This window comes from Myxine glutinosa, chromosome 5 (assembly GCF_964187855.1).
Source record: "Myxine glutinosa chromosome 5, kmMyxGlut1.1, whole genome shotgun sequence".
Lineage (NCBI taxonomy): Eukaryota > Metazoa > Chordata > Myxini > Myxiniformes > Myxinidae > Myxine > Myxine glutinosa.
Window position 1 is genome coordinate 23,339,294 of NC_136265.1, and position 17,114 is coordinate 23,356,407.

The window sequence follows — 17,114 nt, forward strand, 5'->3', positions numbered from 1 at the left end:
ATGACGTCACACGACTACCGGATTCTGTGTGGCCTTCGTTTAACACCTTTCCCTCCATCCAACAGTTTATCTCCCTCTGTTTGATTAAGTTTTTGTAATTTCACTTTGGCTTCACTTTGGACTCCTTTTCATCTCCTCCTCACCCTCTCTTGACTTCCTACGTTTTTCCGCCACATTTGTCCGGATATTTTTGTTATTTTTCGCTGTCATTTCCCGGTGTTGAACCAATGCAATGGCGAGTCAAAGCAAAATCCATGGTCCGACAAAAAGCCAGCTTCATGACAGATTCCAGGCTCATCCCAGAGGGCGCGTTCAGGTTCTCCCGAGTGTGGGGACCGTCGAGGGTGGTGGCAACAAGGGAGAAGAGGTGAAGCTGAAGGGGGGTTCACCCGGAGAGGGGGTGTGCGTGGTGTGCTGTCAGGACATGACCGTCGTGGCTGTGGGTTCGTGCGACCACCCTGTGTGCCTCGCCTGTTCCGTGAAGATGCGCGCCTTGTGCGGACAGCCGTATTGTGCGGTGTGCCGCCTGCACCTCGACAAGGTTAGTCTCCACCTCCATGCACCCGATTACTTCCTCTCCCCATCCACACTGTGTATCCTCTCCCCATCCACACTGTCCCCCCCCATCCACACTGAATATCCTCTCCCCATCCACACTGTATATCCTCCCCCCATCCACACTGTATATCCTCTCCCCATCCACACTGTCTCCCCCCACCCACACTGTACATCCTCTCCCCATCCACACTGTCTCCTCCCCCCATCCACACTGTATATCCTCTCCCCATCCACACTGTCTATCCTCTCCCCACCCACACTGTCTCCCCCCACCCACACTGTACATCCTCTCCCCATCCACACTGTCTCCTCTCCCCATCCACACTGTCTATCCTCTCCCCATCCACACTGTCTATCCTCTCCCCATCCACACTGTCTCCCCCCATCCACACTGTATATCCTCTCCCCACCCACACTGTCTCCCCCCATCCACACTGTCTATCGTCTCCCCACCCACACTGTCTCCCCCCATCCACACTGTATATCCTCTCCCCACCCACACTGTCTCCCCCCATCCACACTGTCTATCCTCTCCCCATCCACACTGTCTCCCCCCATCCACACTGTCTATCCTCTCCCCATCCACACTGTCTCCCCCCATCCACACTGTCTATCCTCTCCCCATCCACACTCTCTATCTCTTTCCCATCCACACTCTCTATCCCTTTCCCATCCACACTCTCTACACCTTTCCCATCCACACTCTCTACACCTTTCCCATCCACACTCTCTACACCTTTCCCATCCACACTCTCCATCTCTTTCCCATCCACACTCTCGACACCTTTCCCATCCACACTCTCTATCTCTTTCCCATCCACACTCTCTATCCCTTTCCCATCCACACTCTCTATCTCTTTCCCATCCACACTCTCTATCCCTTTCCCATCCACACTCTCGACACCTTTCCCATCCACACTCTCTATCTCTTTCCCATCCACACTCTCTATCCCTTTCCCATCCACACTCTCTGCACCTTTCCCATCCACACTCTCTATCTCTTTCCCATCCACACTCTCTATCTCTTTCCCATCCACACTCTCTATCTCTTTCCCATCCACACTCTCTATCTCTTTCCCATCCACACTCTCTATCTCTTTCCCATCCACACTCTCTATCTCTTTCCCATCCACACTCTCTATCTCTTTCCCATCCACACTCTCGACACCTTTCCCATCCACACTCTCTATCTCTTTCCCATCCACACTCTCTATCCCTTTCCCATCCACACTCTCTGCACCTTTCCCATCCACACTCTCTATCTCTTTCCCATCCACACTCTCTATCTCTTTCCCATCCACACTCTCTATCTCTTTCCCATCCACACTCTCTATCTATCTCTTTCCCATCCACACTATCTCTTTCCCATCCACACTCTCTATCTCTTTCCCATCCACACTCTCGATACCTTTCCCATCCACACTCTCTATCTCTTTCCCATCCACACTCTCTATCTCTTTCCCATCCACAATCTCTATCCCTTTCCCATCCACACTCTCTATCTCTTTCCCATCCACACTCTCTATCTCTTTCCCATCCACAATCTCTATCCCTTTCCCATCCACACTCTCTATCTATCTCTTTCCCATCCACACTATCTCTTTCCCATCCACACTCTCTATCTCTTTCCCATCCACACTCTCTATCTCTTTCCCATCCACACTCTCTATCTCTTTCCCATCCACACTCTCTATCTATCTCTTTCCCATCCACACTATCTCTTTCCCATCCACACTCTCTATCTCTTTCCCATCCACACTCTCTATACCTTTCCCATCCACACTCTCTATCTCTTTCCCATCCACACTCTCTATCTCTTTCCCATCCACAATCTCTATCCCTTTCCCATCCACACTCTCTATCTCTTTCCCATCCACACTCTCTATCTCTTTCCCATCCACAATCTCTATCCCTTTCCCATCCACACTCTCTATCTATCTCTTTCCCATCCACACTATCTCTTTCCCATCCACACTCTATCTCTTTCCCATCCACACTCTCTATCTCTTTCCCATCCACACTCTCTATCTCTTTCCCATCCACACTCTCTATCTCTTTCCCATCCACACTATCTCTTTCCCATCCACACTCTCTATCTCTTTCCCATCCACACTCTCTATACCTTTCCCATCCACACTCTCTATCTCTTTCCCATCCACACTCTCTATCTCTTTCCCATCCACAATCTCTATCCCTTTCCCATCCACACTCTCTATCTCTTTCCCATCCACACTCTCTATCTCTTTCCCATCCACAATCTCTATACCTTTCCCATCCACACTCTCGATCTCTTTCCCATCCACACTCTCTGTCTCTTTCCCATCCACAATCTCTATCTGTTTCCCATCCACACTCTCTATCTCTTTCCCATCCACAATCTCTATCTCTTTCCCATCCACACTCTCTATCTCTTTCCCATCCACACTCTCTATCTCTTTCCCATCCACACTCTCTGTCTCTTTCCCATCCACACTCTCTATCTCTTTCCCATCCACAATCTCTATCTCTTTCCCATCCACACTCTCTATCTCTTTCCCATCCACACTCTCTATCTCTTTCCCATCCACACTCTCTATCTGTTTCCCATCCACACTCTCTATCTCTTTCCCATCCACAATCTCTATCTCTTTCCCATCCACACTCTCTATACCTTTCCCATCCACACTCTCGATCTCTTTCCCATCCACACTCTCTATCTCTTTCCCATCCACAATGTCTATCTCTTTCCCATCCACACTCTCTATCTCTTTCCCATCCACACTCTCTATCTCTTTCCCATCCACACTCTCTATCTCTTTCCCATCCACACACTCTATACCTTTCCCATCCACACTCTCTATCTCTTTCCCATCCACACTCTCTGTCTCTTTCCCATCCACACTCTCTATCTCTTTCCCATCCACACACTCTATACCTTTCCCATCCACACTCTCTGTCTCTTTCCCATCCACACTCTCTCTCTCTTTCCCATCCACACTCTCTGTCTCTTTCCCATCCACACTCTCTATCTCATTCCCATCCACACACTCTATACCTTTCCCATCCACACTCTCTATCCCCTCCCCATCCACAATCTCTATCTCTTTCCCATCCACACTCTCTATCTCTTTCCCATCCACACTCTCTGTCTCTTTCCCATCCACACTCTCTATCTCTTTCCCATCCACACTATCTCTTTCCCATCCACACTCTCGATCTCTTTCCCATCCACACTCTCTGTCTCTTTCCCATCCACACTCTCGATCTCTTTCCCATCCACACTCTCTGTCTCTTTCCCATCCACACTCTCGATCTCTTTCCCATCCACACTCTCTGTCTCTTTCCCATCCACACTCTCTATACCTTTCCCATCCACACTCTCGATCTCTTTCCCATCCACACTCTCTATCTCTTTCCCATCCACAATCTCTATCTCTTTCCCATCCACACTCTCTATCTCTTTCCCATCCACACTCTCTATCTCTTTCCCATCCACACTCTCTATCTCTTTCCCATCCACACACTCTATACCTTTCCCATCCACACTCTCTATCTCTTTCCCATCCACACACTCTATCTCTTTCCCATCCACACTCTCTGTCTCTTTCCCATCCACACTCTCTATCTCTTTCCCATCCACACTCTCTATCTCTTTCCCATCCACACTCTCTGTCTCTTTCCCATCCACACTCTCTATCTCTTTCCCATCCACACTCTCGACACCTTTCCCATCCACACTCTCTATCTCTTTCCCATCCACACTCTCTGTCTCTTTCCCATCCACACTCTCTATCTCTTTCCCATCCACACTCTCTATCTCTTTCCCATCCACACTCTCTGTCTCTTTCCCATCCACACTCTCTATCTCTTTCCCATCCACAATCTCTATCTCTTTCCCATCCACACTCTCTGTCTCTTTCCCATCCACAATCTCTATCTCTTTCCCATCCACACTCTCTATCTCTTTCCCATCCACACTCTCTATCTCTTTCCCATCCACACTCTCTGACTCTTTCCCATCCACACTCTCTATCTCTTTCCCATCCACAATCTCTATACCTTTCCCATCCACACTCTCGATCTCTTTCCCATCCACACTCTCTGTCTCTTTCCCATCCACACTCTCTATCTCTTTCCCATCCACACTCTCTATCTCTTTCCCATCCACACTCTCTATCTCTTTCCCATCCACACTCTCGACACCTTTCCCATCCACACTCTCTATACCTTTCCCATCCACACTCTCTATACCTTTCCCATCCACACTCTCTATACCTTTCCCATCCACACTCTCTATACCTTTCCCATCCACACTCTCTATACCTTTCCCATCCACACTCTCTATACCTTTCCCATCCACACTCTCTATACCTTTCCCATCCACACTCTCTATACCTTTCCCATCCACACTCTCCATCTCTTTCCCATCCACACTCTCTATCTCTTTCCCATCCACACTCTCTATCTCTTTCCCATCCACACTCTCTATCTCTTTCCCATCCACAATCTCTATACCTTTCCCATCCACACTCTCGATCTCTTTCCCATCCACACTCTCTGTCTCTTTCCCATCCACACTCTCTATCTCTTTCCCATCCACACTCTCTATCTCTTTCCCATCCACACTCTCTATACCTTTCCCATCCACACTCTCTATCTCTTTCCCATCCACACTCTCGAAATCTTTCCCATCCACACTCTCTGTCTCTTTCCCATCCACACTCTCTATACCTTTCCCATCCACACTCTCTATCTCTTTCCCATCCACACTCTCTATACCTTTCCCATCCACACTCTCTATACCTTTCCCATCCACACTCTCTATCTCTTTCCCATCCACACTCTCGAAATCTTTCCCATCCACACTCTCTATCTCTTTCCCATCCACACTCTCTATCTCTTTCCCATCAACACTGTCTCTATACCCTCCCCATCAACACTGTCTCAATCCCCTCCCCATCCACAAGGCAAGGGTACAAAATCCTAGATGTGGGGGATCTGTGGGTCGCTCCTGCAAGACCGATCGGCTGTCTACGTGCCGCGGGATTATTCAAGAGAACTGTCAGGGGCTATACGACAACAACAACAACCATTACAACAGAAACATATACACACACACACACGCACGCCCACACACGCCCACACACGCACGCCCACACACACACACACACACACACACACACACACACACACACACACACACACACACACACACCCCTATATACGCATACACTCGTTTGAAACTGCCTCTCTGAGTGTATAATTGTATTCCTTAAACTATCAATGTTATTATTGCCCTATTATAGTTTATTATGATCACAACGTTATTGTTTTTGCACCATGGAGATTGTTTTTCTGTAATCTTCGTATACCTGTAGGTTGGGGTGGGGTGGAGGGAACTCGTAATAATATCCACGGGGTTAATTCGCCAATGCACCCACCATAGAACCCATTTTGAAAATGCCAGCTCTGGGCCTGCACTGCATGTCCTTTGGCGATGCCTTAGTCTGAGGTCTCTGCCCTTGTTTTTACTGTTTATTTTAACTATTTAAATATTACAATTTTAGTGGAGACAATCAATCTAGTGGTTCCTCATTTTTCGTGCATTCTACTTTTCCGAACTTGCCCCTAAGTTTGTTTCTCCTTCCCTATCTGTCGCTTGCGATTGCAGGTTTTCATCACCCGAGTCCCTGCACCGTTCGTCTCGCTGGACCCGCGGACCGGCATCTCCGAGACCGAATACGGCTTCTCCTTCTGCGACAGAGAGCTCCATGCAAAATTCAAGTGCGCAGCGTTTGTCTTCTATTCTCATTAAGCTGGCTATTTCATCAGCTTGCGCTGTTTGTTATATTTGAGGATGCAGCCATTGTGTTGACTATGAAGTTCAATTGCACATATCGGATATTGTAATCGACGGATCCTGTTCTGACCTGTCCGTCCTTGGACCACCTTTCCCATTCGGTGTGTTTTGCGTATCCGCGGATTTGTTCATCGTTTGGTCTCTGGTGGAATTGCAATCCTTTAAAAGTGGTGTTCTAGGGCCGTGCCAGCATTTGATGCCAGCAATTTATTAATTTTATTAAGCCGGCTGTCCATTTGCGACGTAAGCCTGGTGTTGGCTTCGCGGTTAGGGTGCCGGCTTGGGATCCCAGGATCCTGGGTTCGAATCCCGGTCGATCGCTAAATTAACACCAGGGGATTTGTCTCAGCCTGTTTGTCTCGGCCTGTCTCAGATTTGTTTGTCCTTCCGAGGTCGGCACATTGAGTACCAGTTCACTGGTAATTCCCTGTGTGTCGCAAGAGGCGCCTAACAGGGTTGGCAGCAGGAAGGGCATCCGGCCATAAAACATTGCTTCAAAAAAGGGGACCAGGGTGCCCAAAAAAGGCCAACCCCCACTCTGCGTGGGAAAAATGGCCTCTGAAGGTGTTTTTATTTTTTTAATTTTTTGTCCATTTGCGACGTGAACATTTAAGATCCCATGACGTAGTTTGCGACGTTAGCCTGATCAAATTTGGGGGCTGGCGGGATATCCTTGAGGTCTTCGCGCTCGTCTCCGAGCCGTCTACCCTGGCATCCCGGTGTCTCACAGACAGGGCGAGGCACAACTGTGTGTGCCGTCCCTCGGATGGACATTAATCTGGGGGTCCCATCTGTTCGCATTCGTTTGTGGACGTTAAATGTCCCACGGTGACCTTTCGCGAAGAGTAGACGAACTATCGCCGGCCACATGCACAAGGTCCAAATTCCTGATCTAACCTACTTTGTCAAACTTCAGGTCTGAGCAGACGGTCGGTGAAAAACTTGGGCCTAAACGTTCCCTGGCCGACATTGAATAAAGGGGAATAATTAAAGTACTAGTAGTAGTTGTTGTAGTTGTAGTCGTTGTTGTAGATGACCCGGATATAATTTAGTGTTCGGTCATCTTTGGTATTTGAAACAACTTCACAACTCGTGTGACATTTCTTACTTATTCGCGTATTCAGATTCATAAATACAGCAGCATGTAACCCACCTGTACAGTCAGTTCACCTGCTTGTCTCTTGAGTACAGTGAGATAAGTGTATTTAAGAGGTTCCTGTTTGTGTTTTCTAGAGAATTGCTCAGCCACACTTGTTCTCTCTGTCCCAAGCTGCATCCCTTTGATACCCTGGGACAGCTGCAGGCCCACATGCGCCGCGTGCACGATCTACATGCATGCGATCTATGTTTGAAACATCTGAAGGTAAATCCTTTTCCTTAATTTTCCCCCAGATCCCACCCTTTGTCCACTTTGCACTTTCTACGTAAGGGTCTGGGCTCGCGCAGGTGTGACACTATAAAGGGAAGCGGGTTCACAAATTTCCCACGGTTATTGGGGATTGCGGGGTGGGGTGCATAAGTGGGGTTAATGAGGGGAGGAATAACGGAAAAACGAGGAACAATGGACCGGAGAGAAACATATTAGGAATGAGTCGCCCAGATTGGGAATGAGTCGACCAGATTGGGAATGAGTCGACCCGATTGGGAATGAGGCGCCCAGATTGGGAATGAGTCGACCAGATTGGGAATGAGTCGACCAGATTGGGAATGAGTCGACCAGATTGGGAATGAGTCGACCAGATTGGGAATGAGTCGACCAGATTGGGAATGAGTCGACCAGATTGGGAATGAGTCGCCCAGATTGGGAATGAGTCGCCCAGATTGGGAATGAGTCGACCAGATTGGGAATGAGTCGACCAGATTGGGAATGAGTCGACCAGATTGGGAATGAGTCGACCAGATTGGGAATGAGTCGACCAGATTGGGAATGAGTCGACCAGATTGGGAATGAGTCGACCAGATTGGGAATGAGTCGACCAGATTGGGAATGAGTCGCCCAGATTGGGAATGAGTCGACCAGATTGGGAATGAGTCGACCAGATTGGGAATGAGTCGACCAGATTGGGAATGAGTCGGCCAGATTGGGAATGAGTCGACCAGATTGGGAATGAGTCGACCAGATTGGGAATGAGTCGACCAGATTGGGAATGAGTCGACCAGATTGGGAATGAGTCGACCAGATTGGGAATGAGTCGACCAGATTGGGAATGAGTCGACCAGATTGGGAATGAGTCGACCAGATTGGGAATGAGTCGACCAGATTGGGAATGAGTCGACCAGATTGGGAATGCCAGATTGGGCATGAGGTTATGGGGGGCAGTGCATTTCAAAGACCGAAGTGAGGAAGACAAGACCCACGGACACGGGCAAGGAATCGTCACACGGCTGGCAAGGAAGGTTCAAATGTATCATTCAAAGATTTCAACAAAACTATGAAACATCCATTCGTGATATTCAGTATGCTGACTTTGAAAGTATCCTTGAAAAGATAGATACTGCTCCTCCAAATCCCCAAAAAATCATACACGAGTAAACATCAAAAACATACTCCTTGTGGTTTCTGTTATTATATCAAATCATCCGTCGGTGATGAATACAACAAGTTAGAACTTCATAGAGGAGAAGATGCTTCAGAGGAGTTTGTGAGGCGAGTGGAAAGGGATTGCGTTCGATTATCTAAAATAATGAAAAAAACCAATATACCAATGTGCTTAACAAAAGAAGAGAAAATTATGTTTAGAGATAATAATATATGCCATATTTGTGATGAGAAAATTGATGAAGATGAAAAGGTTGGAGATCATTGTCATCTTACAGGTAAATATAGAGGTCCAGCTCATCAAAGTTGTAATTGGTTCACGAGTTATCAAACAGAGTGACCACTATATTCGTCATGGGTGTGTGTCTGTCTGTCTGTCTCTGTCCGCAGCATAACTACCCGATGATATCATCCGATCTTGATGAAACTTGGGTGGGAGGTTGATATCATGATCTAGTTGTGTCCTGCCTCGAGTGGGCGTATTGCGCCCATTGTGGGCGGAGCCACGCCCGAAAAAGATGTCTTTTTAGGGGGTAATCGAGTTCAAGCTACATCTTCTCCGAGGGAGTTGGTGGAATCTGACAGGGGTTTCGGTATTTGGTTAGGCCAATGTCATGTGTCTAGCCCCACGGAGCTCGATTTTTCATTTTCGCCCCAAGGTCACAAGGTCACGAAATTTAGAAAAGTCGATTTTTGATGGTTTTCTGACATTGTTCGCTTCCTGATAGAGTGAAATGTCGTACATGATCTTATATTATCACATACATCATGAAATACAAGTTTTCCAACAAATTTCAGAATCTTTGACCTTTGAAGGTCACAAAGGTCAAATTTTCAAAGTTGTCGGAATCTAACCAAATTTTCGGTATTGTGTAGCTGACTAACCTCATAACTGATTATACATTATTTTCCATCTCATTTCAAGGTCAGTAACCTTCGTTTTAACATTTCCGGGCCAGCACCACACACAATTACGTACAGCTGGCTCTTAAAGGCCTGCGCACGCAGCGCATTGGGGCCCTTTGTAAATAGGCATGGACACCGCATGTCGGGGGCCGACACCTGCCACGTGGGCCCCCGACCCCCCAGTCCGGGCCTGTTTCGGTTATAGTCCGTCCTTTGTCATTGAATACCGCTCGCTCGTGAACCATCGTCATCTCCTGACTTGTCTTAATTTTAAACTCCTCTCTTTCATTCCAGTCTTTCTTCACAACAACGCACATTATGACACACATCTATTTATTAATAAACTTTCAAAGACATCTGGGATCATATCACAACAGTCGAGAGAATAAGTGCAGGTGAGCAGCCAGGCTGGACTTTGGAAGAACGAGCGAAGGAGTGGATGTGGCATGTGTATGGAGGGGAAGGGTGGCCAAAAATTGTCACTTGTGCATATGTATTAAATAGATGGTCCCAAACCTCAGTTGTCCTCCCATTTTCGTGTTTGATGCGTAAAAGCCCTTGCAGCTTGGCAATAAAAATATGTGCCTGGAGAATGTTGGATGAGAAGGACTTGAAACCCCACTTTCGCCATCATTTTAGATATTCACCCACGAGCGAAGGTGGTACAGCCGGCAGGACCTTGCACAACATCGCCGCTCGGGGGACACGAAAGACCGCTCGCACCGCGGGCACCCCCTGTGTCAGTTCTGTAGCGTGCGTTTCCTCGACAACGACGAATTGCTTCGCCACCTCCGCCAGAATCACTATTACTGCCACTTCTGCGATGCCGATGGCAGCAATGAGTACTACAGGTACATCTGGCACACCCATGCAGTGATCGAGGGAGAGGCCAGTCTGAATTCCGTGGCCTCCATGCACGCACATTTTTGAAGACCCAATGACTTTCTCTCTTGTAGTTTTATTCTCGTACGGGGGTAGACGTCACTGACCGACAGTTTTGCCTTCCGAATGCTCTGGAGCCTTGTTTATTTAATTTTATACAGTTCTTGATAAAATAAACACTGTTCTCTCACCTTTCTCATTTTTCTTTTGCAGCGACTACGACAGCCTGAAGGACCACTTCCGGCGGGCTCACTTCCTATGCGAGGAGGGGGAATGCGCTCACGAACAGTTCACGCACGCGTTCCGCTCCGAGATCGACCTACGTGCGCACCGTGCAACCGTGCACAGTCGCAACCGGGCGGAAGCTCGACACACTCGCCAGCTCGATTTGGCATTCTCGTACCCTCCCCGCCATGTCCGCCGCCCAGATAGTACGTTACAAAAGTGCCTCATTGGTTGATCCGCTCCTCTTGTTTCTTCATTACTTCGTTACCCTCGCAAAAGGGCATTGTGTTTGGGTCCGTTTGTTAGTTTGTCTGCCTGTCCGCAAATATAATATGCTAACACTGGTGGGGCACCCATGGGAAACCCACGGTATAGACATGTATGACATTTGGACATCTTGCGTTAGACGCTGCACATAGAGTTTTACAAAATGGGTGCTGCCAATTCATCAGATCCAGAGATGATGTAATCTACACGATTTATTTATTCACATATGAATAAGCCTGGTGTTGGCTTAGCGGTTAGGGTGCCGGCTTGGGATCCAAGGATCCTGGGTTCGAATCCCGGTCGATCGCTGAATTAACGCCAGGGGGGTTCACTCAGCCTGTCATCCTTCCGAGGTCGGCAAATTGAGTACCAGTTTGCTGGGATGAATGATCCCGGTGTGTACCCCGGCTTAGAATTGGTACACCGTATCCCTGCGCATCGTAAGAGGCGACTAAGGGTTGGCGTCAGGAAGGGCTTGCGGCCATAAAACATTGCCTCAAACAGGGAACCATGATTGTCATGGGGCCCGCAAGGCCAACCCCTGCTCTAGCGGGGAAGAAATGGCCTTAAAACGATCATTCATTCATTCATTCACATAGCATGTGAATACATGTGCATGTAGATGTGAAATACAGTTTGTATATAAATCCTGTATTTGCACACGATTCAGCCTTGAAAACTCATACGAAAACCAAAAGTTCTCGTCGCCGCGGAGGCAATATGTTTTCTGGTTGTCCATGCGTCCTTCCGTCCGGCCGTCATAGGTTTTCGTTACCGTGATAACTTGAGAATGGCTGAGGGGATCCAAGTCAAACTTGGTACAAGTATGTATTATGATGCAAAGATGAACCGATTAGATTTTGGGGTCAAGAGGTCAAAGGTTAGAGTCTGCACTAGGTCTTCGTTACCGCGATAACTTAAGAACGGCTGAAGGGAACGAAGTCAAACTTGGTACAAGTATGTATAATGATGCAAAGATGAAACGATGAGATTTTGGGGTCATGAGGTCAGAGGTCATAGGTCATGTTAGGTTAAAATTCTGTTGCTGTGCTAACTTGTGAACTATTGATGGGATTTTGACCAAACTTGATATAAGTATATATTATGATTCAAAGATGAACTGATTAGATTTGTACATCAAAGGTCAGAAGTGATGACAGGTATAAATGTGATGCTTGAGAACAGCTGAAGGGATTTAAATCAAAATTGGTCCAAGTATGTATAATGATGTAATAATGTGGGAGGAGGCAATTTCAATTGAATGTTATTTTGAACATGAATCGGAAAACGAACCTGTAATTTATCTGTACTTAGGCTCTGAATTCGTCCAGATCTCACACACACACACACACACACACACACACACACACACACACACACACACACACACACACACACACACACACACACACACACACACACACACACACACACACACACACACACACACACACACACACACACACACACACCACACACACGATAATTTTTAAGCGGTGAAACCACTTCAATATTTGGCTATGTCTGTCCGTCCGTCGGAAATGGGGAAGAAGAACCTTTGTAACCCACCACGTTTAATTCTAAAGGGTAATTCTAATGGATTCTAAAGGATAATTCTCATGGGTTTCGTTCGTTTCTAGGCTTTGTCTATGTCATATTAAAAATGGCAAACTGAACCGCTTCCTTCGGACATGGGTGCGATTTTATTTATTTATTTATTTACACACTTTGCCTGTCTGGCAGTCAAACAAAAATGAAAATCGTAACAAACAGGAAACTTGCTGTTTTTAAGGACGTCATAAAGGAAACAAACAGGCAAGAAGAACTAATATGACGTGTTCAATAAAGTGGTGTTAAAGACGCTGCGGCAACAGCGGTTAACCTCCAATTTTTTTTTTCTACAGCCTTTAAAATCTTCATTTTTTTTTCAATTGAATTATATATTTGAACACTGCAGAACACAAGTCACGTTTTTGGGACAAAATATTATGGAATTTTACGTCATCGCGATCATTCACATTTGCCGTTCGCAGACCTCACCCATGTCTTTGTTTCTCAAGCACGTGCAGGGGGGTAAGGTGTTCTATGATGTCTAGTTATTGTAGTATTTTTTTTTAATCCATTTTTTTTCAGTCTTTGAGGGAAGCATGTAATGCAGAAGATATTGGTTAAACGAAACAATTTTTTTTGGTTATTTCGTTCCACTAAAGTGCGTTTGTGCGTGTCCGTTCATTCTCCTGAAACACAAAAACTGACTATTTGTCAATGATATTGTAAAGATTATCACATGTTCAGTTTATCCTCGTATCACACTTGGGTAATGCCTCAGCAAACATGAATTCATGTTTTCAGCCTCTAAAGACCCCGTTCCCTTCCTCTCCGCCCTCCCCCATTGTTCTGTGGCCTTTAAACAAGAATACAAATGTCCCTTCTAGATGTGGTGGTTGGTGCGGATTACCAAGAGGTCACCGGGAATGACCGAATTCGTGGGACAAATCGTTTCAGCCGGGGACGAGAACAGCGGTATACTTCCAGGAATTTAACTTTTTGCCCCCAACCCAACCCAAAAACCCTCTCACTTTTTTTTCATCAATTTAGCATTTTCAACCAGTAAATTAACAACTCGATAATGAACAACCACATGTGCCGTTGTTACTTGTATTCGATTGATCCGGCGAATGCCCTGATGTCATGCATGCAGGACAAATTTCGACGAGGCACAAGAACTGCAGCTGGCGTTGCACATGTCCGAGGATTGTGGAGAGGAATCGGGTCAGCTTGGTACAAATGTTTGTGTGGATGTGAACATAGAAGGGAAGAAGAGAGAGGCCGAAGGTGAGAAAATGCTCTTGGGGGGGGGGGGGGGGGGTAGAGGGGAGGAGGTTGGGTTGTTTGATGGGACTGAGTGAAATTGTGAATTGTCTTCCGAAAAGTAATTTCCCAATTGTATTTGTGTCTTAAACCCCATTATTGTACATGCGATGCCACACTTGTGCAGGAGAAAAGGGAACGTCTTCGGGAGAGACTGTTGCCAAGAAGGCAGCTCTTGGAACTGATTCTGGCACAACCAACCAATCGGCTCGTCTCGAGGATGAGGACTTCCCCACACTGGGGGAAACGCTGGGAAGACCTAAAGAGGTTTCAGGGAGGTGAGGCCAGGGAACTCGCAAACATTTGCCTACAAGTGGTGAAAATGTCATAAACGTCATGTTTCACTGACACGTTGTTGTCCTCCTCTCCCTGAACCCCCCCCCCCCCAAACTTCACACCTCTTCGCAATTATCTCCAGCATCGTCTCTCTTCCCTTGCCTACCTTCCTCTTTCTCTCCGATCATTCTTCTCGATTACCCCCTCGCTTCTTGTGAAATCTCGTTCCCTTTTCAATACGAAGTTTAAAACCGAACTGCTCGTGAGAGATTGGTTCGTACCAGAATTGTCACGTTTATATATATCCAGCAGCTCAACTTCCACGAAGAGGGTGACTACTGGAGGAGACGGGCGTTTTCCAAAGGCTCGTTCCTTCGACGAAGATTTTCCGAGCCTTCCAGCAAATCCCCATATCCCTTCCCACACCAGAACATGTTCTTGGAAGCCCTCCAACGTTCCTCGAACACAGGGAATAACTCAGTCAGCCATGCAGATGAAGGACTGCACCATGCTCACCACTGTCTTGCATCCCAAGGCACCTACGCCGGCCATCACTCGCACGGGCCCGACCAATTCCAAAACCGTACCCTCAGAAAGCAAGACCACACAACCTTCCTTTGCAGCTGAGGATTTTCCAGCACTCTCGAGGAGCTCGTGCCACAGGGTGGCGAAGCCGACTACATCTGCATGGCATGGAGGTGCAGCGGTCAAGTTATCCAGTGCTGCGCCCATGTCCAAAGCGAGTGTGGAATTATGTGCCCCGAAGGTTACAACCCAACCCTCTTTCCTCAACAGACCTGGAGGAATCGCCAAAAATGATGCAGGCTTGAAAGCTTCTGCACTGAGGAAGGAGTTGGTGGAGAAAGAGAGACTCAAAATTCCAAAGAATCAGGGTACCGTGGATCATTTGGAGAGCTCCTCTTCATCCTGTACCAAAAATGATGCATCATCAAATGCTGTGCAGGAAATGTGGAGCAGAAAACCAGGGAAGAAGAAGAAGAAGAAGGGAGCGGGGTTAGCGGAAGTTGGCGAGGGCCTAGTGAAAGTTGACGAACCGAGCAAGGAATCCACGATTGTGAGCGTGATGGAAGTGAAGCTGAAGAAAGAGGACAAAACAAGGGACACGAAGACCACAAAGGATGAGAAGGAAACCAAGAGAGAACAAATTGATGTTGAGAATGAGGATAAGACTGGGCAGAAGCACGAGAAGAGTGAAAACGGTGATGACGCACCTTTGGAGGAAGTGCCATCAAAGTGGACGGAAACGAAAGGGAAGAGGAGCAAGGGAAAGAACAAGGTGAAAGGTGTTGCTCGAGGAGAATCTGGTTCCGCGACTTCTGCCGATGGCAGGTTGGATGGGGAGGAAAATCTCGAATCGAAGATGGAGAAGCGTGGTCTCACCGCTCCGGTGTTGGCAAATGGACACGTGGACGGATTGGCCAATGGTCTGACAGCATTGCAGTTGAAACGATCGTCGGCGTGCCCACCGCCACCACCGCCTGGCCTAGAGAAGCCTGAGGTGCCGGGCATTTCCTTGGAAGACTTTCCTGTGCTCGTGAATCCTCGTGCCTTAGCGAAACCCCCACCTGGTGAGATACCGTGATATTGAAAGATTGCTTAAATCTGGCTTCAAAATGTTTCCTGAAATTGTACCATAAGATGATTTTTTGCTCCTGTTGAGCTCCTGAATTTTTTGCTCCTGAAGAGCTAAGTGGTGTAGGTTGGAATATTTGCATTGTGACACTGGGGGAATGGGTCACAGGGACACCTGGGACAAACATGATGACGATCAATAGCACGAATGGCAAAAAAACATGACGTGAGGTCATTCACATTTTGCATTCTATTCAAGATCCGGTTTTGTGGGTTCAGATGCATGACTGGAAAGGTGACTTGTTTTCCATAGGCCCATCTGTATATCATTACTGACACCAAAATTGTTTGCTTCCTTAATTTATTTCATATACCTGCTTATTTGTTATCTTCCTTTCCCTTCGACTTGTCACTCATCTCAACTTCCTTTCCCTTTTCTTCTTCCTCCAACTTTCCGAGTCACTCTTTTCTCTTCCGTGTTGCTTCCTGTTCGTTCCCCCTTTTCATTTCCTACCACTCCTCCCTCCTCCTTTTTCACCCCGACATATCGGAGATGTGCCAATATGAAAAATTCCAATTTTGGACACAAATGTTTTTCTTCGTCTGCATCTTTTTCTTCTTCTTCATACCTTGTGCACTGTGTGTATCAACGACAGTATGTTCTGTTTGATGACGGTTACGCAGCTTATTACCTCCGCCAGCGAAGGTGAATGGAGCTTACGTTTCCACCTGTCTGTTTGTCTTCGACCAGGATATCTCAAAGTTGTGGACGAATTCGGATGAAACTTGGTGGACAGGTTGGGTGTGTGACAAGGAAGAATTGATTCACTTTGGTGAAGATTCGAATCCGGGTTCGGATCAGATAATTTTTTAAAAGTGATTCTTCACCATTGAGAGATCGGGTCAAAAGCGATATATAACATTTAAAAAAGTTATGGACGAGTTATGACAAAACTAGGTGGATGAGTTGGTTCGGTGACGAGAACAAGCCGATTATATTTTGGTTCAGGTCTGAATCCAGATCCGGCCTATCGGTGGATACAAAACATAAACGGTTCAGCCTGACGGAGTTATACGCTCTACCGAGTACCGTTCTAGTTTAAAGCAGTGGTCAAAACCCATTGCTACTGTTGAGATGAGAGAATGTTCAACAAACTT

General features: G+C 46.9%; 1 protein-coding gene across 2 annotated transcripts in view; it reads left to right on the plus strand.

The window, feature by feature from the left end:
* The window catches only part of ZNF598 (zinc finger protein 598, E3 ubiquitin ligase), a 21,349-nt gene continuing 4,235 nt past the window's right edge, over positions 1-17,114 (plus strand). Inside the window, exons 1-9 of one of the 2 annotated variants that reach the window (XM_068117613.2) lie at positions 1-541; positions 6,209-6,321; positions 7,631-7,760; positions 10,482-10,693; positions 10,938-11,155; positions 13,652-13,739; positions 13,918-14,051; positions 14,215-14,365; positions 14,673-15,952. In XM_068117613.2, coding sequence (XP_067973714.2) covers positions 233-541; positions 6,209-6,321; positions 7,631-7,760; positions 10,482-10,693; positions 10,938-11,155; positions 13,652-13,739; positions 13,918-14,051; positions 14,215-14,365; positions 14,673-15,952 — 2,635 coding nt within the window. In that variant the 5' untranslated portion in view covers positions 1-232. The remainder of the gene's footprint in view (positions 542-6,208; positions 6,322-7,630; positions 7,761-10,481; positions 10,694-10,937; positions 11,156-13,651; positions 13,740-13,917; positions 14,052-14,214; positions 14,366-14,672; positions 15,953-17,114) is intronic. The other variant, XM_068117614.2, reaches the window with a different exon arrangement.